Raw genomic sequence first — 24,920 nt, 5'->3', positions numbered from 1 at the left:
CAGAGCATTAAGTGCACCCTAAGACCCAGTTGGTGTTTTTGGTCATGAAGCAGGGTGATAAGAGCAGTCTGGGCACCAGCAGGATTCATCTTCTGTAATTTTAGCCACCTAAGACCTAGCATCTAATCTAAGCTAGCCAGGCATTGTCCTGAGTCCAATCTAAGGGCCAGTAAAGCCGGTGGAAAGACTTCACTGATGTCAGTAGCCTTCGAGCCTGTACACGAATCGGGAAACTCAGCCTCTCCCTGCATCTGGTTTCAGGGGCACGATGAACATTGAAGTGCACAACATCACTTACACCAGCGCCACCGTCTCCTGGGCCATGAACAACCCCTGTCCGGAGAACTACTACCACGTCATGTACCGCCCCAACTGGAACAGCGTCTTCGCCGGCTATTTACGCCAAAACTTTCACCGCGAGGAGCGAGTTCCTCACCCCCTCAGCTCCCTTGTCCTCCACCAACTCACACCGTCCACCATCTATGTCCTCTGCATCACGTGCAAGAACTCTTACCCCTCCAGCAACCACTGCACCACGTTCCACACTCTGGACAAAACCCCCCTTGTTTTTGGCAGCTCTAAGCACGAACCTACCACCTCCATGTGGATGGTGAGCAGCCTGCTGCTCCTCTGCTTCATCGCTCTCCTGGCCTACGGCTGCCTGCAGTTCTGGTCTGCACGGTGCCATCGGGCTGCGAGGCTGAAGCATCCCAACAACAGCCCCGAAGAAGTGGGTGAAGGCAGCAGCTCGCCAGAGGGTCCACTGAATGACGGACTGAGAGAGGAGCTTCTGGAAGTCCCCATGACCACTGTGCTAATGAGGAGCTCCAGTTTCATCAGGGAGAGTCCATATAGCTCCCCCCACTGCTTTTTTTCCTATAAAAATAGCGACGATAAAAGGGCCATCTTGCCACAGCACGGCCTTCAATGAGCAAAATATGGGGAGACCCTACTCAGAGGTTTGGTTTGTGCTGCTCTTTCCAAGCTCTTGCCAACAGGACTGTCCGTGCGTCCACGGAAGCTGTTTGTCCCGGGGTAGAACACGAGGTGGGGACATTGGTTGCAGGGAGAAAGAATTTTGTCAAGTGACAAAAATATTCTCATTTGCTGAGGGGTTTTTTAAAAAGAAACCAAGGCAGCTCTCTGGGAACAGTCAGGCTCGGCTGACCGTAGTGTCGTTTGCTAATCTGCATCAGTGTGGTAGGTTCACTTCAGAGTCATCAATGGACGTGCACAAGAAATAAAACTCCACTCAAGCAGTTTCATACTTGAGTGATCCTCCAGTAGCATCACGCCCCAAGCCCTCACAACGCCTGTATAAACAGTCATCGCAGCCTGACAAAGAGCTTTTTGTCAGTATTTAGTAGTCTATATTCGCACACATAAGTATTTCAGTAATTCGCATTCTGAACTATAAATGGAATTCCTAAAGTGGTACCTTCCTCAGGGAGGAGCACTGAGCTGGAGCTCCAACTCGCTCTCCTCTCTGCGCATTTAGATGGATGTGACTTGGTCTCAGTGCCAACACCAAGCGCAGAGCGGTGTCAACATCCCCTGACATAGGCATGTTATGGAGAAGAACGTGGGAAAGCAATAGCAAAAGCACACTGAATCTGCTTCTTGCATGGCTTTTTGGTTTCACACAGCAACGTGACCCTGCCCGTTTGCACTCTCCGTTCTGTTAATGAACTGGTTCTTGCATTTCTTTCTTCCTCAATAAATACTTCCAACATTCACCTCTTCTGGCTGTTGTGGCTCATTTACTGACCTTGGATCCATAGAGGTAATATGGCTGAACGTTGGCTGGCTTGTCCCGCTGGGGTTCCTGTGTGAACGGGATTGCTGTCCTCACAAACCTGTGGTGGGCATGGGAGATGGGGAGGAAGGTGGTCAGAGTCCGGTTAACTGTGTTGAGTACAGATATGGCACGGTCTGGGATGAACTGCAGTTACAGACTAATTAGCAATTCATCATCATGAATTGGAATGAACTGGAATGCAAACTCCTGCCCCAGTCCATTGATGGTGTAAACTATCAGTTTAACCTACCAAAGGTGAGGTTTCTTCTCACCTGGGGCAGGCAAGAAACCCATATATGAGCAGCTACCACAGCTCTGCTGCTCAGTAAACCAACCCTCTAAACCAAACTAGCTCAGTTGCTTGGAATCACTGTCCAACTTCATTGCTTGAATTTGTTAGTAACGTTTTCAAGATCAAGGGCAGCTGGTGCACTTTAACTTCATTTTAACTGAACTGTTGCATCCCATAGGGAATGAAAACCTCACCGCAATGCATGTGAATTTTATGTGGCAGGTCTGACATTTTGAAAAGAAAAGCAGGGTCTCCAGGTGTCCCCTGCCTTGCTTTTTCTCCTCACCTGTTGGTGGATCCATTGTAGCAGTAGTTGGGTAGAAAGTCAAAGTTGAGCTCCCAGAAGACGTGGAGGGTGATGCGCCCATAGGGCGCGGAGACATTGTGGTTGGCCTCCCGGAACATGGCATCAAAGCTGTCCAAAGTCATGTGCTTGCACAGCAACCTGTGAGTCAGGCGATTTATTTCCAAGAGCCACTCTAGCTCCTGCAGCACATAAAGCAGCAGCAAACGCCACATATTACCAAGATGACAGTAAAACCAGTTGATTTAATTGCCAGGGGAATGGTTTTATACCCACACAAAACTTTCCAGGTAAGGATGCAGCAAATGTTAAAGACACCAATTTAACTCAGTGGCCGAGGCCAACTGCACTTCTACTCAAGGGGTCCTGGTCCATTATCTCCTAAACCTGCAGGAAGCAAAATCAATTTGTTCCCCACTGAGCACTGGCTGGTTTTCACATCAGAATCCTTCAAAGGTGGAAACCGGTAATCTTACAGTACTTGACTCTGATGCTCCTGCAACGTACCAAAGGCAGCAAATCCTGTACACACACAAACGATGTCTCAGCCACCTTCATCCAACTGGAGGAATTAAAAGTCAAGATTTCCTTCTCCCAGATCACAAGACTCTCTTCTACGAGCTCTGCAAAATCTAACTGCTGACTGGCACCTTATGATTTACACAGATACTTAATGGTCCAATAATAATGCAATTAAAGCTGCATAAATGGAAATAATAGAGACTCAGCAGCATAAAGGAGGAAACACGGATGGCTGAAACCTACTGTTAATGGGACTTGAAGCAGAAGACAGCTGACTGTGTATCCATAGCAGTGTATTACTCTCTCTAGTCACACTCGCAGTCAGTAACGGTTCTTACCACTATGGATGTCAGGTCCTCGCTCTCAAAGCGGCTAATGGCCTGGTCTAACGATTTGTACATCGCTGCTGAGATCCGCTGGGTAATGAGCCTGTTCAGGTCAATCGATCTACCCAGCAGCTGGCAAAAGAAGAGAAGATATTCACCTGTTATATACAGATGGTGAAAAGGTACTTTTTTTTTTTTTTTTTTTGTAACGGACACAAATTAAAACCAAATATCCAAGTTTGCTTAAATGTGAAAGCAGTGATGCAAACACCTTGGTTGAGTTTACCACTACTTAAGAGGGAAGGAGGAAAATGTGGAGTGTAACTCATTTTTCCCTCAGGCCGCATGCCCTGAGTGTGGTGTGTCAGAAACAGGTTCAACCCTTCTCAACCCAGCATTGATGTCGATTGAGCCAGCACTAGGATTCCAGCCACTAACAAAAGGATAACAGACCAAGAGCTATGAGTACTGGAGTCTACTGCTTGCACTGTACCTGGACATGCCTCTGCTTGAGCAGTGTTTCGTAGCGGTTGGATGGTGGGTATGGAATAATCACCCCGTAATTCTTACATTCAGCCCGGAAACGTTTGTCCAATAAAACACTGAAAAAGAGAAGCAGCGTCAAGAAAATAAAGAAACATACACTATCAGCTTCTCTGGATCTCTTCCAGAGTTGTTTTCATTCTTCTCTTCATCTTGCTCTGCATGCCAAGAAATTTCCATACACTAATAACTCTGCTTTCACTACTAAATCACACACCAGCAGTTGTTATCTGGGGACTGCCATGCTGTTGTCCATCCTTCCTCGCTTTTATGGCTAAAACATTCAAAAATGTGCTGAAAGATATCACTAGTGCCAGGTACTGGTGTGCTCCCACCTCAAAGATCTGCTATGGGAACATTTGGTTAGCGACGGTGATAGCTCTCCCTCTCTAAGGCCAAATGGGATCTAGAGACAAAACTCTTTGCAGAGCTACACCAAAGATTTGGTTCACCTTTTGGGACATGGGAGGAACACTCTCATTAGAGTTCATCCATGTTCTTTAAATGGTTAGAAGGAAATGTCACGAAGGGCCAATCTCCCCACAAGGGGGCAAGAGACTGCAGAAGTCCTACCATCAGCTGGTCTAATATGTGACCTAAGACATTGAGTACCCTTCTGGCCACTACAAGTCCTGCTGCTTTGCTAAGGTGAGGACAAACATGTTCCTGTTTCTTAGAGATGAGAGGCTTCCGCTCCTTAACCGCCTGGTACACAAACAGGTCAAGCAAGGACATGTCTTCAGCAGGCTCGGTTTGCTTTTCTGCTGCTCTTACAAATTGTACTCAGACATCTACTTAGGATGCCAATTATTATTTTTTCCCTTTAACCATGTCTCCTTGCCACCATTAGTTCATTTTCTCCATCTACAATGGCCTGACATGGACAGCCAGCTCTGTGGGACAGGGATGATCTATTTTGTTGTGTCTACGTGCAGCTACTCCCTGAGGGGAACCTTTTAGTTAACAGCAATTTGGATGCAGCGATATCATCACTCATCATCAGCAGTCCGGTTCTCCTACCTGCCAGCCATGGCTTTATAATAGGCAAAGATCTGATCTGCCAGCTTGTACACAAATTGATCAAAGCACAAATTCACCTGAGGGAGAAAAAAACAAGACAATGTGAGGGTGTCATCAGCACACAGCAGCTCCTTCCTACGCACGCAAGATCAATACAACTCAACACAGAGCTCTAATTTAATATGTACATATATGTCACGCTATCTAAAAACCGCACTGCAGTTCTCAGATGCTAAAGGTAAGCAGAAAATTGCAGTTACATTTCTCTCTTATAGTTTCCACATGTTCTAACAAGTCCTGGTCCCCTACCCTCAATCATCCTTCCTTCTCAGGGATCTCTGGTTTCTCATTTTCTACTGATGTCTCACAACCCTCTGCCCATCAGACAGCCTCTTCCATGCCTCCAGTGTTTGATAGCCTTTGGCTTCCACTGTTCCCCATGGGTACAGTTGAGCTGAAGCCCATAATCAGCAGAGCCTGTAAGCTCTCTGGCAATTCTCATCTTTTTAAAACTGCTCAGTCTGACAGAGCATTTTTTTCAGGAGATGCTTATAATGAATTCAGTGAACTGCTGCGCGGGGCTGTCAAACAGGGCAATGTGACCCCAGTGAGCTCTTTCCATACAATAAAGATGAGGAGAACTTACTTCAGCTTCAATTTCATCGTATAGGAACTGCTTTTTGAACTTGGTCAAGGCATAGTATGCGCTGTCATTATAGAGGTCCAAGGGGTACAGTACATACCTGAGGGCAAGAAGACAGATCATGTCTTAAAATAACTTTGGAGCATATCAGCATAAATCGCAGCCAGTGCACGTGCCCTGCTCGGTGCAAAAAATGGCTTTTCTCTGACTTCACTCCTATCACCTCTGCTCACTCCAGCCCCTCAAATACTCCCTCTCACTCTTTGTGTACTGCTGGAAGCAGCTAGAACAGATGTGGATTTGAGCTAGCTGTGACTTGTTCAATCAACATTTGCTCCTTCTCTGCCCTTAAAAAAAGCCTTCATCCTGCCCCCTCTCCACAGAGTGCTCGGACAAGGGCCATAAAACGGAAAACAAAGTTTTGCTAATGAGGAAGATACTACGAACACAATTATACTTGCATAGCAGCAATTCGTCTCATCGTTTATCACGTATATTAAAAAAAAAGTGCTCAGGTGCTTTAGCCAGGGCCCACGTTCCTTTGGTTGTACGTGCTGTCTGACTGCTGCATGCGGATGATGGTACCACCAAGTTCTGCCCACATCTGAACAGAGCAGTTGCCAACTGCTGGTTTATGACACGTAAGTGCCAGTGCCAGGAAACAGCCCGTGCGTGTCTGCTAACGAGGTATTCATACAGTACACATCCATGTGACAGCAAGGCCAGAAACATGTTTTCCCTCCCACATCAAAAAGACTGTTCATCACCAGCCTACCCTACTCCACAACAAAATCCCAAGCCCCAGCGCACGCACGGTCCCAACACAGCCCATCGACTCTTACTCCATCATGGAGGGTTCTTTGGTTTCCAGAATATGGTCCGTGAGGATCCAGGGCATGGACATTTCAATGGGGAACTGGATGCGGCGGCCCATGGTCAGCTCCAGGAAGAACTCCCGAAACCAGAGCTGGGACAGGTCACAGCACTGCTGCAGCGCTTCTGAAACACAGAGGAGATCCCCCCCAGAGGGAGGGCACTCATGTTACCTCCACACGGATGGCAGCGAGGGAAGTACACAAGAGGCAGCTGCTGCGGCCTCATATTGGACTGGTTTTAAGTGTGGAATATTTTCCTGGGGTGTCTCTGTTTTTAAACCCAGACCATGTCCATGCTGTCTGAGCACTTTGTATTGGAAGAAGAAAGAAGGGATCACTCTTTTTGCTCTAGAGCTGCAGGGAGAACATTTCAATGGCTCAGAGTTATCCTGGAAGATTTCTTCTGTGCTTAGTGGCTCAGAAGTTTGTCTAGGACAGAAAGAAAACTCTAGTCCTAGAAACTAAACTACAACCTGTAGCTATTTGTCATTGCTGACTCATTCCTCTTCACATAACGATTACTACCCAGAAACACGCCTGTACCAGGCAGAAGCAGAACATTTGGGAAAAAACAAAGAAAATCTTCTCCATCTGTCAATGAGAAGCAAAGATGATCTGATCTACCTTTGCCTGTCTGAGCATGCAAAAGTTGGAAACAAGCCTCCCCCCGCCATAACCTCACCACTGATGTTGAGAAGGTGGGTGAAGAAGAAGGACTGCTTGTGGAACTCCTCAATGGCCAAGACTATCGGCCCATCCAAGCTGCTCCTCAGAGTCTTCTTTGAGCCACTCTTGTCTGCTATGAGGGACTCCAGCATGGTCCGCACCATGTAAAGCTTTGGAAGAAAATTAGGTGTTAACTTTACAGTTACCACTCTTCAGTGAGACACCACCACACATAGCCATGGTGCTCTGCAACAAAAAATAACACTTCTCCCGGATGGCTACTACTCTCTGCACCCATAAGCCACCATCATTCTGAGCTAGAAATAATTACACCCTTAAAAATGGAGGCTTTGGGAACTATACAATAAACTAGGCACCAAAGCAACATTTAACACACAACAGTGGGAAGACTTTGTGGAAGAGACCATGGAAATAGCTCCTAATCCACTGGATGGGAGACTCCTACATGGCTGTAAGGCCATTAACTCCCTACACAGGAGACTTGAGGCTTACATACCTGCGTACTTGATGGTCCTACTGCTCGTCGTGGGACTTTAATATCAAATCCACCTTTAGGATCCTTCTCACCTCTCAGACAAGGATCATTTGGAGGCTCTCGACCTCCCTCCCAGTCACAGATTGTCTTCCGAATTGCCTGAAGGACACTGGAGTTGGGGGGAGAAAGTATTGCTTAAGCTTGATTTTACTTCAAGATTAAAATATTCACTGCTGTGCACATATGGGAGGAAAAGTATCTGAAGTGCGGACACAAAACTGTCGTTTTTCGGGGAGTCATGTCCAAAAGTTACCTTGAAAAGAGCTGCTGGCCAAGCTATGTTGGCTGGTTGTATACAATGAGGTTTGTGCAGGGCCAAATGTGTTACGTAGTACAAATGTGTTACACAAATAAACACGTGGGCTTTGCACCACATTCAAGGACAGACTGACCTGATCAGAACGTTCTTCTTCTTCCTGACTGCCTGCCTGAGTGGCTCTCGCAGGGTCACCTGGGCAAAGTCCTGCAGGGCTGCATAGATAGTGTTGCGGATGGCTTGGTTAAAGACACTCTCCATCCGGCCCATCAGCACTTGCAGACCTTTGATCATGGCAATTACCTGAAACGAAAATTAAAACCAGATGTATTTGCTATTTTTCCATTGTACGAACAGGTCCATAAGCCCAATGTTAAGAGAATTTGGGACTAAATTAATTCTACTCAAGTAACTTGGGTCCACTAATTAGGTGGCTAATTTTTTTGACGTTAGCTGCTTTACAGATCACAACAAGCTGAGGAGAGCATTTATGCCACCAGTTTCTCGCAAACAGCCCCCGTCCCTTGGCAGGCTCTGCTTCCACTCTTGATCTCTTGATATCTTTAATAACACACAATCCCAGGAAACTGCACATGCTCCACCCGTGGGTGCAGCCGTGGCTTGCACAGACCTGCATCCGCACCAGGGCACAACCTTCCCTGCACAAGAGCACAATGACAATTCCCAGGAGGGAGTGAGCCACAAAATTAAGGCAATGTTCAAACCACCTTGGATTGTGTGAGGCAAGATGAAGGTGTGAGGGCCTCCCACAGTCAGGCGCAGCGGACTGTTCCCACTGTCCACAAACAGTTGGACCGAGAGTTGATGGGTCCTGGGGACTGGCTGAGGATCTCTTGTGCTTGCACAGCACCTAAATGTAGCTCCTGGTCTTGCTGCAAATCACGCTGCTCTGCAAGCCCACACCTTTTTTTTTTTTCCAGGAGCCCTGAACCCCCTTTTCAGGTCAAGAGAGGCTTAATACACCAATATTAAGAAAACATACGGATTCACCTCTGTCTTTCTCCAGCACACAAACACAATATAAGAGCAGGATCGGGAAAAGATCACGCACGGTACGGTGCTCCTACTGCAGCAGGAGCTCCTAAGAACCTAATTTGCCCCTTAGTTCTGGGCAAATTAAGGGAAACAGGGATGTGGGAACCCTTATAGAATCAGAGAATCATCTAGGTTGGAAAGGACCTTTAAGATCATTGAATCCAACCATTAACCTGGCATTGCTGAGTCCGCCACTGAACCATGTCCCAAAGCACCACACCTACACATCTTTTAAATATCTCCAGGGATGGTGACTCCGCCACTTCCCTGGGCAGCCTGTCCCAGTGCTTGACAACCCTTTTGGTGAAGAAAGTTTTCCTAATATCCAATCTAAACCTCCTCTGGTGCAAGCTGAGGCTATTTTCTCTTGCCCTATTGCTTGTTGCTTGGGAGAAGAGACCGATCCCCACCTCGCTACAGGCTCCTTTCAGGTAGTTGTAGAGAGCGATAAAGTCTCCCTTCAGCTGCCTTTTCTCCAGGCTCAACAACCCCAGTTCCCTGAGCCGCTCCTCATAAGACTTGTGCTCCAGACCCTTCACCAGCTTCGTTGCCCTTCTCTGGACACACTCCAGCACCTCAATGTCTGTCTCATAGTGAGGAACCCACAACTGAACACAGTATTCGAGGTGCGGCCTCACTAGTGCTGGGTACAAGGGACAATCACTCCCTAGTCCTGCTGGCCACGCTATTTCTGATACAAGCCAGGGTGCTATTGGCCTTCTTGGCCACCTGGGCACACTGCTGGCTCATGTTCAGCCAGCTATCAACCACCACCCCCAGGTCCTTTCTGCCAGGCAGCTTTCCAGCCACTCTTCCCCAAGCCTGTAGTGTTGCGTGGGGTTGTTGTGACCCAAGTGCAGGACCTGGCACTCAGCTTTGTTGAATCTCATACAGCTGGCCTTAGCCCATCAATCCAGCTTGTCCAGGTCCCTCTATAGAGCCTTCCTACCCTCAAGCAGATCAACACTCCCGTCCAACTTGGTGTCATCTACAAACTTAATGAGGGTGTGCTCGATTCCCTTAATCACTTAAAGTGGATCACAGGGATGAGGAACTTGCCGAGTATGGTGAGACACTCTTCTCTCCTCTTCCCCTGGCCTGAGGAACATGGACAGGAAACCAGCCCTGGCTGGTTCTTACCTTTGCGCAGTTGGCACCTACCTCCACAAAAGCAAACTTCTCTTCACTGGTGTAGTTGTACCGGGTGGCCCTCTCATACTCTTCTGCTGTTCCTGGGCAATCCTTGTTACAGAACTTATCTGTGGGATGAACCAGCTTCCAAGAGTACTGGAAGATGGAAAGAGACACCATCAACATTGCAATGAGTAACAAGCAGGGCTAGAGAGACTGAAGAGGGCCCTATGCCAGGAAGATGCTCCCTGGACATTACTACAGTTGTCTGATGGAGCAGAATTTGTGCTTCTTCCTGGCTTTGCTATCACTGTACTAAATACTGTTTTTGTTTATTTGGGAGGTTGCCAGTCATATTTGGCTTTGACATTCATGGACTTGTGTTGAGACATGGTCAAAATTTTCCAAATTAAGAATTTCCATCATTTGAACTACGGTTTTAGTTGCTCAAGATCCAGACTCATCCCAAACAGCTTTCAGTATTTAACCGAGGTGTTCAGGTTAGAACAGTCACCCAGTCCCCCTCTAACATTGGTGAGGACCCTCCAGCACCTGCAAAGAGCAGTTCAGGTCCAGGGTGAGATGATCAAGCTCTCTTTCTCCATTTGGTACAGAGGTTGTTCAAGGTCATTAGCTGCCTGATCTTAGCGCGTTTGTTAATGACTTAAAGTTAAGTGGCATGAAAGCAAACCCACCTTTCCACAGCCCTTGTTACATGCCATGTTAAAACATTCACCTTCACTTGGGAAGAGGAGGACATTACACACTCACCACCTCCATGACATGGGCACTCCACTTGGACAGCAGCTGCAGTCCCCGTAAAGCCAGATCAAAGAGCTCCCTGTACTCTTCATCTGATTTCTGGCTGTCCAGTCCTGAGCCAGTGACCACCTGGAGAACACCACATCACATCACGTCAAGGCTAGACTCGGCATCTTGCTGCAGAGGCTTCTCTAAGCCAAACAGCAGCCACAGAGCTCTCTCTGAAATCCCAGCTGAAATGAATTCCCTGTGACCTTATGATCACGCTAAAATCACGCAGTGCATGTACTGTCCCTCAGGAAAAGGGGTGTAACTTGGCAAGGCTCTTTTTACCCAGGCAGTTCATTTATTTCCTACAGAAAAATGAGTCAGACCTGTCACCTCAGAGCAAACAACTGACTGTTTTCACACCACTTTCCCATTGCTTTGTGACGGTCTAACACTACTGAAATCCTTGAGAGTCCTTTACGGATTTAAAGTTCAAATAAGCACTTACAAATGCCAAGAAGGGCTGAGAACGCTAACAATTCATTAAACTAACGGTGCTGAATGAGAATCACACGTTTGCAAAAAACAATCACAATGGCATCAGAGTGATGAAAAGAACAGAGATGCCCTCGTGAACTTTCCTCGAAGCCCTGACCAATAGCTCTGTGTAACAGAAAAGACCCATTTGCAAGACGTGGCTGTTCTGCCGCATTTAGTTGCAAAATTTTTTCTGCTTCTTATTTTAACAAAACTGTGGCCAAAGAGCAGAAGCTGTTGCAGTAGATCTTTTGGTGCATATGATTTTGCACCTGCAGGTTTCATAACTTGCTTTTTCATTGCTGGATTGAGAAGTGGTTTGTTCCACTTCTGCCCTCCTTCCCTCCTCACAGACCATACTCCTGCCACACCTGTCCTCTCCCAGCCTCGTCCGTCTATCGAGCCTGATTATGGTGGCTACCCGCTGAGCTTACCTCGCTGTTGCTGTAGCGAGCAAGCTCTGAGATGAAGCGGATGTGGTCATCTCGGATCTGGACCATCTGTTCACAGATGTTGTACTGGGGACTTATGCTGCTCTGAGTGCACGTCCACCTGGGCAAAAAAGCAACGTTTCAAGGACAGGACATGAAGCTCCACTCAGACACCCCCAGGGACAAAGCCTCGCACTCAAATGCTCTCTTCAACATGCTCAAGACATGCCACCTTCAGGGCATGTCCCCTCATGTGCCTGGGGTGTGTGAGGTCTTCCAAAGGTGATCTCACAAAAAGTGATGGGGTTGGTTGCCTCACCTTTCAGCCTGAACATCTCTGCTCAATCTACCCTGAAGGCTGCTCTCCATTTTGGGCTCACTTACCCTCATGGTCAGAGGTGGCTATGCCCCAGGCCACTGTTGGGCAAGCTTTCAGGGAAGGATGAACTGCAGAGCCTTCGTTTGCATCCTTTCTGCTAAACTTAAGCATAATCATTCCCTTAGAGGTCATCCAGCCAGGTCTAAAAGTGCTGGGTCATGCTGCCACCTCCTGCAAGGGGCCAGCCAGGAAATCTCTCTCCCACTGTTTTTGGTTCTGGCTAACTCTACATAAATGACGAACAGAATATCATTAAATGAACTAGATATTCATTTGCATTTAGCCACATGTACCATGTAACAGTGTAATGGAGTCCTAAAAGAAGGCAGCACTCCCCTTCCAAAGGCACAATCACATGAAGAAATGGTGCAAATCAAGTCTATTTAATTTAACATTTTCTTTTTCCCCATTCTATATCAGCTACAGATGTAGAACCAGAACAGCTCCACCAAAATGCTTCGTGCAAGCAAATGTCTGTCAGTGAGACCCTCATGTCTTACTCTGTCATCACAATGTAAATGTTCAGATCTTGGGGTTTTTTCCCCCCTAAATAATTGTCCATCTTAAGACAAATAGTCATCTTGTCCAATCTAGATTGGCCATACAAAAGGAAGGTGAGAAACCTGCCTCTGATGTGGACCTAGACATGAAGACATATTCCTACAGTTAACTGTGAGGCACCTGTTGCCAGTATTTGTGGTGGTGGAAGGTCCTGGAAGTGCTGGACCATGTCATCCCTTGTGAAATCCATCCTCCCACAGTCCCATCACTCGACTCTTACCCGTTCCAATGTCCTGTGCTCCCCACCGGACAATCGGCAGGTTAGCAGGAACGGCCAGGGCTGCACCAGCCCTCCCTGCCACACACAACCTAGTCCACAGTGCAGAAACAAAGCGCCATGCAGGAAAAACAACAATTAATTCCACTTTCATAGAGACGGAGGGAAAGAAAGTGACAAAAGCCATATTAGTAAGAAATGGAGATTATATGGAACCACCTTGGCAGAGTTAGCGTTGGGAGGCCCATGCAATTTGCTGGGAAAGCAAGTGAGTGAGGAAGAAACATTGGTTAGTGAGGTACGGCACACAGACCTGGTAAGACAGATTTCAAGACAGACATTAAAACTGTGCACAGGTGAACAGCCGGCGAGCTACCTTGGTTTTGAGATGAGAAAACGAATGCAGCTGACACATGTTTCGTTGAAATGTGCGTTCTAAATGATTTGGGATAAAAAGGTGCAAACTTTTAGACAATTTTTCCCTTTTAAATCCAGCTTTCCAAAATATTCTTTAAATTTACGTTTTGTAGAATTTTAATTTTTCTTCCCTTTTTTGTTCAATTTTAATTGAAAACCTTGTGCTCAGGAAGTTTTGCCACGTTGTTTTCCAATTTCTCATGAACAATTAATCGGCACTTTTCAACCAGCCTTTGGGAGGGCCGTTCCGGGGTGAGCCACGCGGTGGGCGGAAAAGCCAGACCCTCCAGGGTGGAAGGGGACGAGCAAACAGAAGCGGAGAGATGAGACTGCAGGTTAGTTCCTGTCCTGCTGAAGAGACAGCCCGGCCGGGCTGCTCCTCACAGACGCTGGAGAAACCTGACTTCCCCACGATCTGATCCCACGGGTGAACAGCCGCTTGCTGCCGGGAGCGGGGCTGCCATCGGCCAGGACAGCCAGACCCAGCTCAGATGGGCTTTGCTTAGGTGTGGTTGCAAACGCCATTCCAAGGATATCCAAACCCAACACTGATTCTTCTAGCGATGCTTGAACGCAATCGCAAAGCTCCAAAGACAAGCGGGGCCTCATGCGCACCCAGTGTGATCCAAAACAACGTCTGCACGTTCATCTGACGGGAGCAGCGAACTGCCTGCGAGCCCAGGCTGGGGAGCAGGGCTTAATGCCGCCACGCCGCTCCTGAGCTCTCCCATAAAGACTCTGCTTCTGCCCTTCTCCCACAATATTCACTCATTTCCAGCGCACGAGCCCCCGGTTCAACCCTCGTTCCTGCTGCCCTTCCCCACAAAACCCGCCTGAGCTAGAGGAGACACCCTGGCTACTGCAAAGGGATCCACTGCTGTGTTCACGCTCTGGAGGATTTTGTCCCCGAGGTGAAAAATGTGGAATAAAATCCCTCCAGAGCAGGGACACGCTGCTCGCACTCACACACCTCGCAAGCACTCGGATGCCTTTCCCTCCTCCTGCCTCGCCGCCGGCCGCCAAGCACCCTCCCAGCCCCGGCCACGACACACGGGCATCCCCGCTGCCCTGCCCGCGCAGGGGTTCGGCGACACGGCTGCTCGGGGGCTGGCGAGGACATCTTCCCACGCGGGAACAGGGAGGTGCACATGGAGAGGGCACGCCGGGACTCACACCGCACAGGGACACGCACGGATACCGCAGAGTCGCGGCTCCCACGGCTTTCGGGACACACACAGAAGCCAAGAGACATTACGGCAGGCACTCACTTGGATTTGTTCTCCTCATAGTGAGCACTGGTCTTAATGTATCTGGCCAGTTCTATCTGCATATCGCCGAATAAAGGAACCACCTGCAGCTGCTGGAAAAGAAAACAAAAGATGGTTGAAACACGGCAGAGAGGGAGCCCGCGGCCCCAGCACAACACGGGGACTATGGAACAGCAACCGGCGTCTCTGAAGCTACAGAAAGTGTCAGGCTGTTTAAAGCAAGGTTTAAAGCTGGACACACAGTCATTTCACACTGAGGAAGTGATGGAAAAAGATCTTTGTGTGAGGAAAATCACCCTCTGCGAGTGCTCTGGAGCCCTGGATTCGCCCGCACCGGCTGGTTATTGCCAGAACGGTTCAGTGCTGTAACCGGCCAGAGGAAAGGCTCTTTTTACAGCAGAAAGAGAGAAGTGCACTCCTGAGCAGGGCTTATTGCCTCCCATACAATCCTCCAAGAGAACGGAGGAACCAAAAGCCAGCACGTTGGTACTTTGGCAGCATGTTGCTGCGGCTGCCTTCGGGGGGGAGCTGCAGCTGCTTTGCTGCCAGGACTGCCAGGGATGCGGCATCTTTCCCCAGAGACTCAGACTGCACCCTGGCACTGCGGCTGCTAGTGATGTGTCTTAAAACTTCTCCATGAAGGGAAAGACACAGGCAACGGCTGCCTGGAAGATATCGTGGCTTTGCTCGCCCTTTACGTCTCAGGAGGATTTGGATGGGAAATAAATTCAAAGTGCACTGAATGTACCTCAAGCTCAGCCGGGTCCCTGCTTCACTAAGCTTTCAGCTGCAAACAAAATTCAACCAGGAGCTACCAACAGCTCTTCAATAAAATACAAGGCTTTGACTTCACCCAGCTACAAAAGCCTTGCCCCAAAATTCAGGGAAGATGGTGGCAAATCCCCTGTCCCAGTATCACATGCTTCTCTTCTCAGGCTGACTTGTGCCAAGGATGTGCAACGCTGTCGTCAGGGATTCCCAGCGGCACTTTCATAAAAGGTTTAAATGAAGGGGTAGTTCATTTTCACTACTCAAATTCCTGGTCAATCCACTAGAAATTCAATCAGAAGGCAATAAGCAGATGTAGTAAGAGGAGTAGTTGGCCTTTTCTTATTGAGATCTGATAGTCTGGAGTGGTACTTAACTGATTAGGTGAGACCACAGCAGATGTTGGAGAAGTGCAAACAGAAAAAAAAATGGAAAGGAGAAAGTTATTCCATGCAACGGAAAGTATTTTACCTGCTTCTCTGATGGCCCACAGCACTTTGCAATGAACAGCAAATCTGTTTGAATGCACCCAGATGACCAAACTCTACAGATAACACTGAGGACTTGATTTAAACTGAGATTCAGTTGAACGAGCAAAGCTGAACCCAGGAAAACTCAGAAGACTCTGAGGCATGGCATGATAAATCACCTTTGCAGAGCTGCAGTCCTCAGCAGTCTCCCCAGTGACTGGAGGGTATTCAACCACCTCATTATCACCCCGTCCACGAGGTTACAGAGTCTGTCTGTAGTTCCCTTCATGGGAGTTTGAGCTGTGCTCTCACAGCTGTCTCCAGGAGATCAGGCAAATTTGGGTACATAGGTCCCCACTCACTCAGGGTGAGGATATAGCAGCTGCAACACCAACCTTTCATGAAACCAGCTACCTGGGCTTGTCCGTCCCCTCCCCTTGCGCACACCCAGCGCATCGCCTATAAACTGCAAATCAGGGCAATAAGCAGGAAGGCATCCTGTGCCCTGTCACCACCAACAGCCTCATCTTCCAGGGTCCTCAGCAGCTCTCTGGGTGAAGTGGCAGAGGGAAGCCACTCTGCTGAAAGAAAGATGGAGAAGAAGCACTCTGGGGACCCCCAGAAATCATTTTCTCATTTCACTGATGTGGAGCAAATGTTGGTAAGAGAAACTAATCTTTCCATCTCAGGAGAAAGAACCATATGTGGAGGACTCTGGAAGGACTGCTCGAGCTCAGTAGGTCTAAAAGAAAACTAACTGCTCCATTTGGGAAGTTATTCTGCTATCCTCCGGCTATACTGTTATTCTTTGCTGCCAGTACATTTCTCCCTTGCCAGATCTCACCATGCTTCCTAGAGCACCAGATTTTGGGGGGAAGTAACAGGGTTATCCCAAACCTTCCTTTCCCTGAGTGGCCCCAGGGCAATGCAGCTTGGCCTCCGGCTGTGGACCAGCCCATGGCTATACAAAGCTGCACATGTGCACGGGCAAAGGGAGGCTGCACAGCTGCTTCCCACACAATGACTGGGAGCATCCAGTTCTCATGCGCCTTTCCCCAAAACCCGGATCTCAGAGAACACAAAAATGGTTCATCAAACCACCAGGTGAGCTCTTTGAGGAACTTGTTAAGCACCATTAAGTCCCAGCTGACACAAACTCCCCAAGAAGCTTTTTCTGACCTACAGGGAGCACAGTTCATACATGAAATAAGACTGCCAGATCACAGGTTGGCTGGCCAGCTGCAGCTGCATCCCCTGTCCCTCAGCTCAGCGGCTTGCTGAGGGAAAGGGAAGCGCAACCATCACTCGCACAGACCTCCTCACCGGCCTGAAATGACAGTGCTCCTCAGGAGACTGCAAACCTGCTTCAGAAACATGCAAAGAGATAGAAGCGATGTCAATCTGACACACCCTTCTCTTGTCCACAAAACAGACGTGTCGTCCCCATCCTTCACCCCTCAGCAGAAGCTGGCAGAGCCGCAGTGGCAGCCGGCCGCCTGGCAAGCCGGCCTCGGCTCCCACCAGCTCCCTGGCTCCAGCACGAGCAGCACGGGAGCAGAGCCAGCCTTGGGCACCGCTCACAGATCCACAGCCTTGTTGGTACCCAGGGTTGGCATCACTCATCTCACCCATACTGCAGCTCTGTGCCTATACATGTTCACAGCAATCCCATTCCTCATCCTTCAGCCTAGATAATTTCTTGGCCCTTTGGAGCTGTAAATGTTTCCTGCGGTTTGTTTTTTGCTGGCAGCATGGGCAATGGTACGGGTCATTGGTCTGCAATAAACTCCAGCCTCACCCAGACAGGTCACTGACCTTGAAGAATTTGTCTATTTTGCTAAGGTTGATTCTCTTCTTGGCGTCCAACTTGTAAATGTTGCTGACATTCCCATCCATGAGATACAGGCCAAACCCCATCACCTGCAGAAGACAGAAAAGCTCAGTTTCATTAGTGTGAAGTCAGCAGCACAAGTCAAAAGCAGTTCTCCGTCACTTAGCAAGAGGAAAGGCCATTTCAGGTTCCTGTACCACCTGACACTCATGAGAGGACTGTATACAACGTGCACACATCTGCAAGGAGGTACATGGTAGGCAGAGGACACGTAATTGATTGCTCTGTTTTCTGTGCAAAAGCACATGACGATCACTCTGGTAATTTGTTCCTCCTCTCTCCCACATAACAACAACCCAAAAGTTTTCTCCACCCAAAGGCAAACATTTCATCCCAGAGAAGAATTAAAAACATTAAAAATATTCTCTTGGATTGATTTTTCGCCTCTAATTCAGTACAAGTCATTACAGATATTCAAACTACCCACATTATTCTTCAAAGAACTGTAGTTGACTCATACTGTGGTAATGAAGCTCTGATGGTAATAGTGACTGCAATCACTGTAATAACTGACTTACAGTAAGGACAAATATACAAAACAAGCAGATACTTTGGCATGTTCATCTTGATTTTGGCATGTCCTATGCAGTTACCCAGCTCAAGCCCATGATATCGCACATCCATGCACAAAAAAAAAAAAACCCTTCTAGCTCTGGAAAGCACAAGGCACCCACTGGTGCTCTTGTCCACCAGCTGTGGACCACTGCCATGCACGTGCTTAGTCCCAGGCAGACAGAGCTACTGGTAACCGTGGGAAGGATTGGGGGAAAAGACAGAGATGGAGATGGAGAAGAGCAGAGGCAAGGGAGGGAGGAAGGAAGATTTTCATATGGGAATATGGGAGAAGGTCAGAAAGGACAGTAGAGAAATGATGCGAAAAGGCCCAAGTTACAGTGGGAACTGCCGCAGCTCATGGCACTGCCTGACAGAGGTGACACTTCAGAGCACCAGGGTGGGACATCTCTGACCACGTCCAGTCTATTCAGCTACAAAGAAGAGGTGAAAAAGGAGAAAATGGGAGGACTGAGGTGTCACAGAAGAAGACACAAAGTAACAGAGATCAGAAGGGAAAGAGGAAGAGGAGGAAGGCAGCTTTGCTGCTGCATGCAGAGAGCCTTCCCATCTCATAGCCCCCCGTGTGTCCAGAGGACACTGGCTCTGCAGAGAAGGGATGCACGTAAACCCAAAGGAGGAAGAAATAGAGAAAATTAAGAGAAACATTGTCCCGGGATGGAATTTCATTTTACTGAAACACAAGTGAAGCTACGCAAGCACCCAGCCCCACAAGCATGGCCCAATCTCACCTTTAAGAGCATATGTTTCTCACTGGGAGTGAGATACATCTTGTTTTCATAGTAATCCACGCAGATGTTGACAATATCAGCCAGCAATTCCTCATAGCCAGGGATAACCTCTAGTTGTTGGTGCAGACACTGAAACATCAACAGGGGCCACATTATCCACATGGACAGAGGAACAGCAGGAACCAGGGGAGAAACATATTTGAAGGATTAAGAGCAGAATCATACAAGGTTTCTTAAAGCCTCGTCTGTGCGCTTTTCTCTAGTTACAGACAGAAGATTGACCTCACGGTGCCACCTGTAAAGAACAACCTTCCTTCTGCAGGACAGCTTTCCCCATCAGACCGATCTCAACAGCCAAACATCAGACAGTGAGATGTAAAGAAAGATGTCTCAGAAGCAGAGTTTCTGACTCTCTCCTGTCTCTGTGCAATATTTCACCTAATTAGCAGAAGCTACAGAGCCTGTGGAGTGTGGAGAGCCACAGAGTCTGATCTGCAGTCCACACGCAGTGGCAGAGACAGAATGGGTGGATTTCCTGGAAAAAACAGGGGAAGAGTTTCTGGCAGAATCCACCCCCTCTCCAAGAACTCTTCTTGCATCTTTTAGACTTTCGTCTTTGTCTTGACATAGAGACCTTCAAAGCCACCAGGATGACCCATGAGAAGGATACATTGCTGGTGTTAAACAGCCTGACTCAAGACCACCCATCCGTGGCAATGACCCAACAGTTATTGCCACAGTCTGGTCTGAAGTGCTGTCAGCCTTGGTGAGATCATTGCCTCTACCCACCTATGGAAAGGTTAACTGCTTCAGAACAAAGAGACCTGCCTGTGTGATGCGGTTGTGGTTTGCCAGGAACATGGAGAGGTTCTGGGACTCCTGGATGGACTGGGGGTCTGCCATCTTCCGCAGAAACTGGGCAGCTCTGGAAGGGAGAAATCCAATGTCACCAAAGATCAGTCACCCAATGTGAGACTCTCACCACCCATCTTCCATTTCACCTGCAGCACCCTTGGACCCCCCTGCAGTGCAGCTCTGCTCTCTCCTTGCTTTACCAAGAGGGAACTGAAACACCACAGGGCTCAGAGATATGCCTAAACTCACAAAGAGAGCCTAAGAAAGCGCAGAAACCCGACCTCCAGCCTCCTGACGTCCACCTGACCTCACTGCTGGGCAGACCCGGTGCTCCCTTGAAGACCAGGTCCAGTCCTGTCCCTCCTCCCGCCGCTTTGCCCCTCCTCACCTTTTGTAGGCGGAGTGGTCATTTTTGACACTGCACTTCATGTTCTTCAGCTCATCCAGGACGGCGAACATGTTAATGAACTTGCCCAGCGTGAGGAGATAGGCCTCGGAGACGAAGTCCTTCCTCCGCTCAGCATGGCACAGGCGCTTCACCTCGCTGCAGAACCGCTCGATAGCCTTGCGCTGGAGGGCAGTGGGACAGGGTCACCCCAGCAGTGGCTCACACATGATCACCGCAGCACCGATGGGACCCCCCTCCACGCACCCGCCACCTCCTTCCTTTAACAAAAGCATTTTTCTGCTGGGGATGGAGGCTCCAGGATCCCCCTCCGCTGTTGCCATGAGACGAAGCAGTGTTAGAAACCACTGCTGACAAACGTCCTCAGTGCTGGAGGGGAGGATGGGGTCTCAAAGCCTCAATTTGTGCCTGCCCTGAGAGCGACGTGTTCTCCAAAATCAGGCTCTAGTTTTTAAAGTGGGGCATAAGGACCTCATAGGACATAAAACCCGAACACGCCAGTGAAACCCAGCTGCAGCCAGTTATAAACACAGTCAGTGATGGGGAGAGGTCCCCGGAGCCTACAACATCTCTGTGTTTGCCACACAGTCATTGCTCTGTCGCGATCTAAGCACATTATTTTGTGAAGTGCCTCAAGTGTAGCAACTGCTGAATTTAATCTTTGGTGCTCTTTGCCAGGTGAGCCCTGAGTTTAGGGGTCTGTAAGTACATCCCCTGGCCCAGCAAGAGAGTGTCCAGCTGCATCGCTGCATCCCACTGCAGGCACCAGCTGCACCACCAGCCGTCAGCTCTTCCTGGCTTTGCTTCAGAGGGAAGAGCAGAAGAGTGAGTGGTGGAAGAACTCCTCTTCACATTCACCAGCCAACAACCCAAAAAAACAGGAGCCTGTGGCACCATTTGCTCCATGTAACGAGGGCTCTGGTCCTCCATGAACTTCAGGGCTGAGGTGTGCTCATTCCCAACTCGTATACAAGATTTCAGGGCTGAGCAAAGGACACACAGCACAGATTTTGCTTTGGACAAGTCTCAAGTATCTGCTGGTGCCTGCAAGGAAGAGACCTACTAGGGGGCTCAGGGGCTCTCCAGGCTCGCCAGGCAGGCAAGGACAGCACAGCCCTGCTTAGGATAAGTTAACACCAAAGTTACAATTTATTTTTGCCTCCCTCGACTGCTTACCTGAAAATACATGAACTTCATAAGCTTGGTGACTTCTGGCTCCAGGACTTCCACCGTCTTCTCATAAATCTCCACTCGGTTTGGCTGTTCGTTACATTTCACCTGTGTCGCAAAGACAAAAATCATCCTTGTCAGCATCAGTTTCTAACACAGCTGTGGACCTGCAGCAGCCACCACCTTCTGCTTGTTTCACAGTGAATCCTGTCCCTGTTTGAGGACAATGGAGGGACCCAAGAGGCAGCTTGCTTTCAAGGCAATAGGTAACAGCAGAAGGGGCTACTTCTCGGATGTGAAATTCTCTCCATGCTTTATGAAAAGGCACAATCCTGACTGAGAAATAAAAGTCTTCTAATGCATTTGTCTGGGGCAGAATTCATAAAACAAAGTCTGGACTGGCTGCACAATGTGGGAACGTCGTATCATAAAGTTATCTGAGGCTTTGTGTTGCAAAGTGCCACAGACACACAGCACCATACCATGGCTCTGCTATAGCCTTGCTGAGATAATTTTGGTTCTGTTGCTGACTTATTAATAATCCCTGGGCTTGGATGTGGCTGGCAGCAATGAAGTGAGTCACCTTCATTGGAATCCTAGGAAACTAAATTTAAGGAGACTTATTCAGTTGTCACCCATCTCATTTCCAAACAGCTACTTGGAGTCATTACCAAAATTTTAGGGAAAACCCTAATGGCCCAAGGCAATGCATCCTGCTGCCTGCCTCTGGTTTTGTTTCCAGTTGTTGCTGACACAAGGCTGCGAGAGGGATGACAGCTCTTGTGCAAATTTAGTAGACCAGCAGCTGATGCACAGGGTGCGAGGGGACAAACTGGCCGGTGGCTTTACACATGGGAAGATGCAAAAGTAGCTTTGCCCTCTCTGTAGTGGGGAATCTAATTCCCTGGTGTTTCATACCGCAGCCAGGCAATATCGATGGTCCTGAGGATAGAGCTCGTGGCAGGGAGGAGTGGTGCACATTTAGATGTAAGCTCTGTTCTTCACCTGTAAAACCACCGTCCCTGATGTAGCACATGTAGTACATGACTGCGCAGCCAGACTAGGGGGCTGGGAATAGGACCCCACCGGCAGCAGCCATTTGCCCCGTGGCAAAGCACAAGGGCCACTGCAAGATCAAATCTGCTGCATCTGAAAACAAACCCTCTGCTGTGGTGTCACCTGCTCCTCCATCACATGTGGCTCTGCCTGCAGCCCTGGGGGAGGATGGGGCAGAGAGCAGGGACCCCACAACCTGTGCTCAGAGAGGCACAAATGTCATGGGGGCAACCAGGATGGGAGGAGACTAAAACGCCAAAGCAGCTGATGTGCAGCACTGTCTCACCATCAGCCCAGCCATGGTCTGCTCTCTGTTAGTGTAGCCGCGAGAGGCAATCGCAGCACAGCATCAAATACAAAGGGGAGATAAGCAAATATCCAATCAGCCGCAGAAGTCTCCCCGTAGCCACGTCTCACGAGACCATCAGCAGAGTATAACCCGAGGGGAACTGAGGTTTGACCTTTCATGTGGAACCACAAACACAGGCATTGCCAGCCATGTGGAAATATTTTTTCCTGGCTCCACGGGAGTGCTGCAAACCCTTTTATCAGGGGGCTTAATGGCAGCACACTGCACCCGCCCGCCACGTTGTCAGTCGGTGCTTTCGCAGTGATCCAGCACGTGTTCACGTTGCTGAGGACAAGCTCTGAGCTGGAGCCTGAATCACGATCAGCGGGCCACGTGGGCAACCTTACTCATTTCTGTAGGTGTTCGCAGAGATGAAGCCACTAAAATTCAGGTTGGAGAGAAACAGACTAGAAAATGGTTGCAGCAGAACTACCAGTAGAGGAAGAGAATGATTAGAGAAGAGAATGAGCCCGCTGTTCTCACCCCGGGCTGCCTGGAATCCCTTCTTCACAGCGTGCAAAAGTCCCACTAGGCACTGGAGCAATATTTAACTGGAGTTGAAGTTCCTGATACAATACTATGGTATCAGGAAAATGTGACATAAACCAGATTTTATGATTTTACTCTCAACTTCCAAAACCTAACTGCCTTTGCCTGAAGCAAACTCCATCTCCCCACAACACAAGAGAGAAAAATATTCAAGCAGTGTACCAGGAAGGAAATAATCACACTGTTTTCATTAAAGCAAAGGCTACCTTTTTTCCAGACAGAGAAGTGGATAAAGACCCAAGCGATAAAACCCAGCACTATCCCAAGGACTATGCTGGAGCAGAGCTGTGCTAAGCTGAGTCCTGTGGCAGCTGTAGGACAAACAGGCTGATCCTGCGGCAATGAATAAACTTCAGGTGTGACTGCTTTGGGGAGCAAGGGAGGGGCTCGTGAAATCAGCAAATGTATATAAGGCAGTTGGCTTGTGGTGAGTATGGTTGAGTTGAGAAGTACTGTCAAGGATGGGACTGGCACATGGATGAGGGTACAGAGCAGATGCTCTCTGCTAGGGCAGCAGTATAGAGCTGCTTCTGAAATGGTTACCAGCTGCTGAGAACAGTGGTTGAGACTTTGTTGAGGAGAGAACAACTTGAAGACTCAGTGGTCTCTCTTTTCAACCTGTCTGCTTCAGTTTTCTCTGCTGTTTTTGTTCTTCTGTCTCCAGTCCAAACTAACCCACACTGAAGACGAAACCAACTAGGTTCTCTGGGAAGGGCTTGAGTACCTGGGGGATGGCTCGTGAGCAGCTCCTCCACGTGTAAAGCATCACAGCGTACTCGTGGCCTTCTTCCAGCATTTCATTCTGAAAGACAGAGAGGTGTTGCTGGGGCAGGGTACGTGCCAAAGGCTCAGCATCCCTGGGGCAGCGCCTGGGGGACTCACCATGCTGGAGTGCACTGTTGCCTGCTCGATGTACCTGGCAATGCCAGTCACAAAGGCATTTCTGTCTTCAAAGTTTGTGTCAAAGTTAGCCTATGGGTGAAACGGAGAGAGAGGGATTAAAACATAGCTAGTTGTTTGCTCACCTGAAACAGTCCAGCATGGGATATGTTGGCAAAAGGCAGAATCAGGAGGGCTCCTGGGGCATGGGAGCAGCCTATATAGGATTTGAGGTGCTGGAAATCACTGCACCTCTAGGAAGCAGATTCATACATGCAGCCTGTGATGCTTCTGAATCACATGTGTTCATTAGAGGAAATCCTGCAGATTATATGTGTGAAAACACGGCAATCAAGATGGATAAACCCTCGTGAAATCAAGCCAAACAAGGTGGGGATCAGTTACAGGGAACTGCAGCCACGCCAGAGAGCAAACCTACAGCAATTATTCTAAGGCTTTTGGCTTGGTAACTCAAAGACAGATGCAGCCTCATTAATTTCTGTTTGCACCCTGGCTGCGAGGGGAAGACCACATCCTGTCAGCAGGAATTGCAAAGAATAAACACACAGAAAGGCCAGGGAGCAAGATGCCTGAAAGACATAAATAGGAAAGTCAGCACTCATCCAGACCCCATTATCAGTGCTAGTGTTGCTTTTACAAGCAGCTGCTTTGGGA

General features: G+C 48.6%; 2 protein-coding genes across 5 annotated transcripts in view; one reads left to right on the top strand and one right to left on the bottom strand.

The window, feature by feature from the left end:
* The window catches only part of CYFIP2 (cytoplasmic FMR1 interacting protein 2), a 45,926-nt gene that overhangs the window by 19,435 nt on the left and 1,571 nt on the right, over positions 1–24,920 (bottom strand). Inside the window, exons 2-22 of one of the 4 annotated variants that reach the window (XM_086621731.1) lie at positions 24,249–24,338; positions 24,091–24,168; positions 21,419–21,520; positions 20,225–20,406; positions 19,810–19,906; positions 18,982–19,110; positions 17,602–17,706; positions 14,549–14,640; positions 11,710–11,827; positions 10,760–10,879; positions 10,019–10,144; positions 7,938–8,104; positions 7,507–7,654; positions 7,006–7,159; positions 6,291–6,447; positions 5,452–5,548; positions 4,806–4,882; positions 3,736–3,844; positions 3,255–3,374; positions 2,377–2,576; positions 1,769–1,856 (exon numbers count right to left, since the gene is read on the bottom strand). In XM_086621731.1, coding sequence (XP_086477857.1) covers positions 1,769–1,856; positions 2,377–2,576; positions 3,255–3,374; positions 3,736–3,844; positions 4,806–4,882; positions 5,452–5,548; positions 6,291–6,447; positions 7,006–7,159; positions 7,507–7,654; positions 7,938–8,104; positions 10,019–10,144; positions 10,760–10,879; positions 11,710–11,827; positions 14,549–14,640; positions 17,602–17,706; positions 18,982–19,110; positions 19,810–19,906; positions 20,225–20,406; positions 21,419–21,520; positions 24,091–24,168; positions 24,249–24,338 — 2,556 coding nt within the window. The remainder of the gene's footprint in view (positions 1–1,768; positions 1,857–2,376; positions 2,577–3,254; positions 3,375–3,735; positions 3,845–4,805; positions 4,883–5,451; positions 5,549–6,290; positions 6,448–7,005; positions 7,160–7,506; positions 7,655–7,937; positions 8,105–10,018; positions 10,145–10,759; positions 10,880–11,709; positions 11,828–14,548; positions 14,641–17,601; positions 17,707–18,981; positions 19,111–19,809; positions 19,907–20,224; positions 20,407–21,418; positions 21,521–24,090; positions 24,169–24,248; positions 24,339–24,920) is intronic. The other 3 variants (XM_086621734.1, XM_086621732.1, XM_086621733.1) reach the window with 3 other exon arrangements.
* Positions 269–931, top strand: FNDC9 (fibronectin type III domain containing 9). The gene has a single exon (XM_009980047.2). It carries the CDS (start codon positions 269–271, stop codon positions 929–931), a length of 663 nt encoding a protein of 220 aa, XP_009978349.1.

The sequence above is a fragment of the Tauraco erythrolophus genome, chromosome 16, assembly GCF_009769465.1.
Source record: "Tauraco erythrolophus isolate bTauEry1 chromosome 16, bTauEry1.pri, whole genome shotgun sequence".
Taxonomy (NCBI): Eukaryota; Metazoa; Chordata; class Aves; order Musophagiformes; family Musophagidae; genus Tauraco; species Tauraco erythrolophus.
Note: the sequence above shows the minus strand (reverse complement) of the source record. Positions and strands in the feature narration are given on the sequence as shown.

Coding starts and splice junctions, on each gene's coding strand:
- FNDC9 (XM_009980047.2), top strand. CDS start 269: ATGAACATTGAAGTGCACAACATCACTTACACCAGCGCCACCGTCTCC.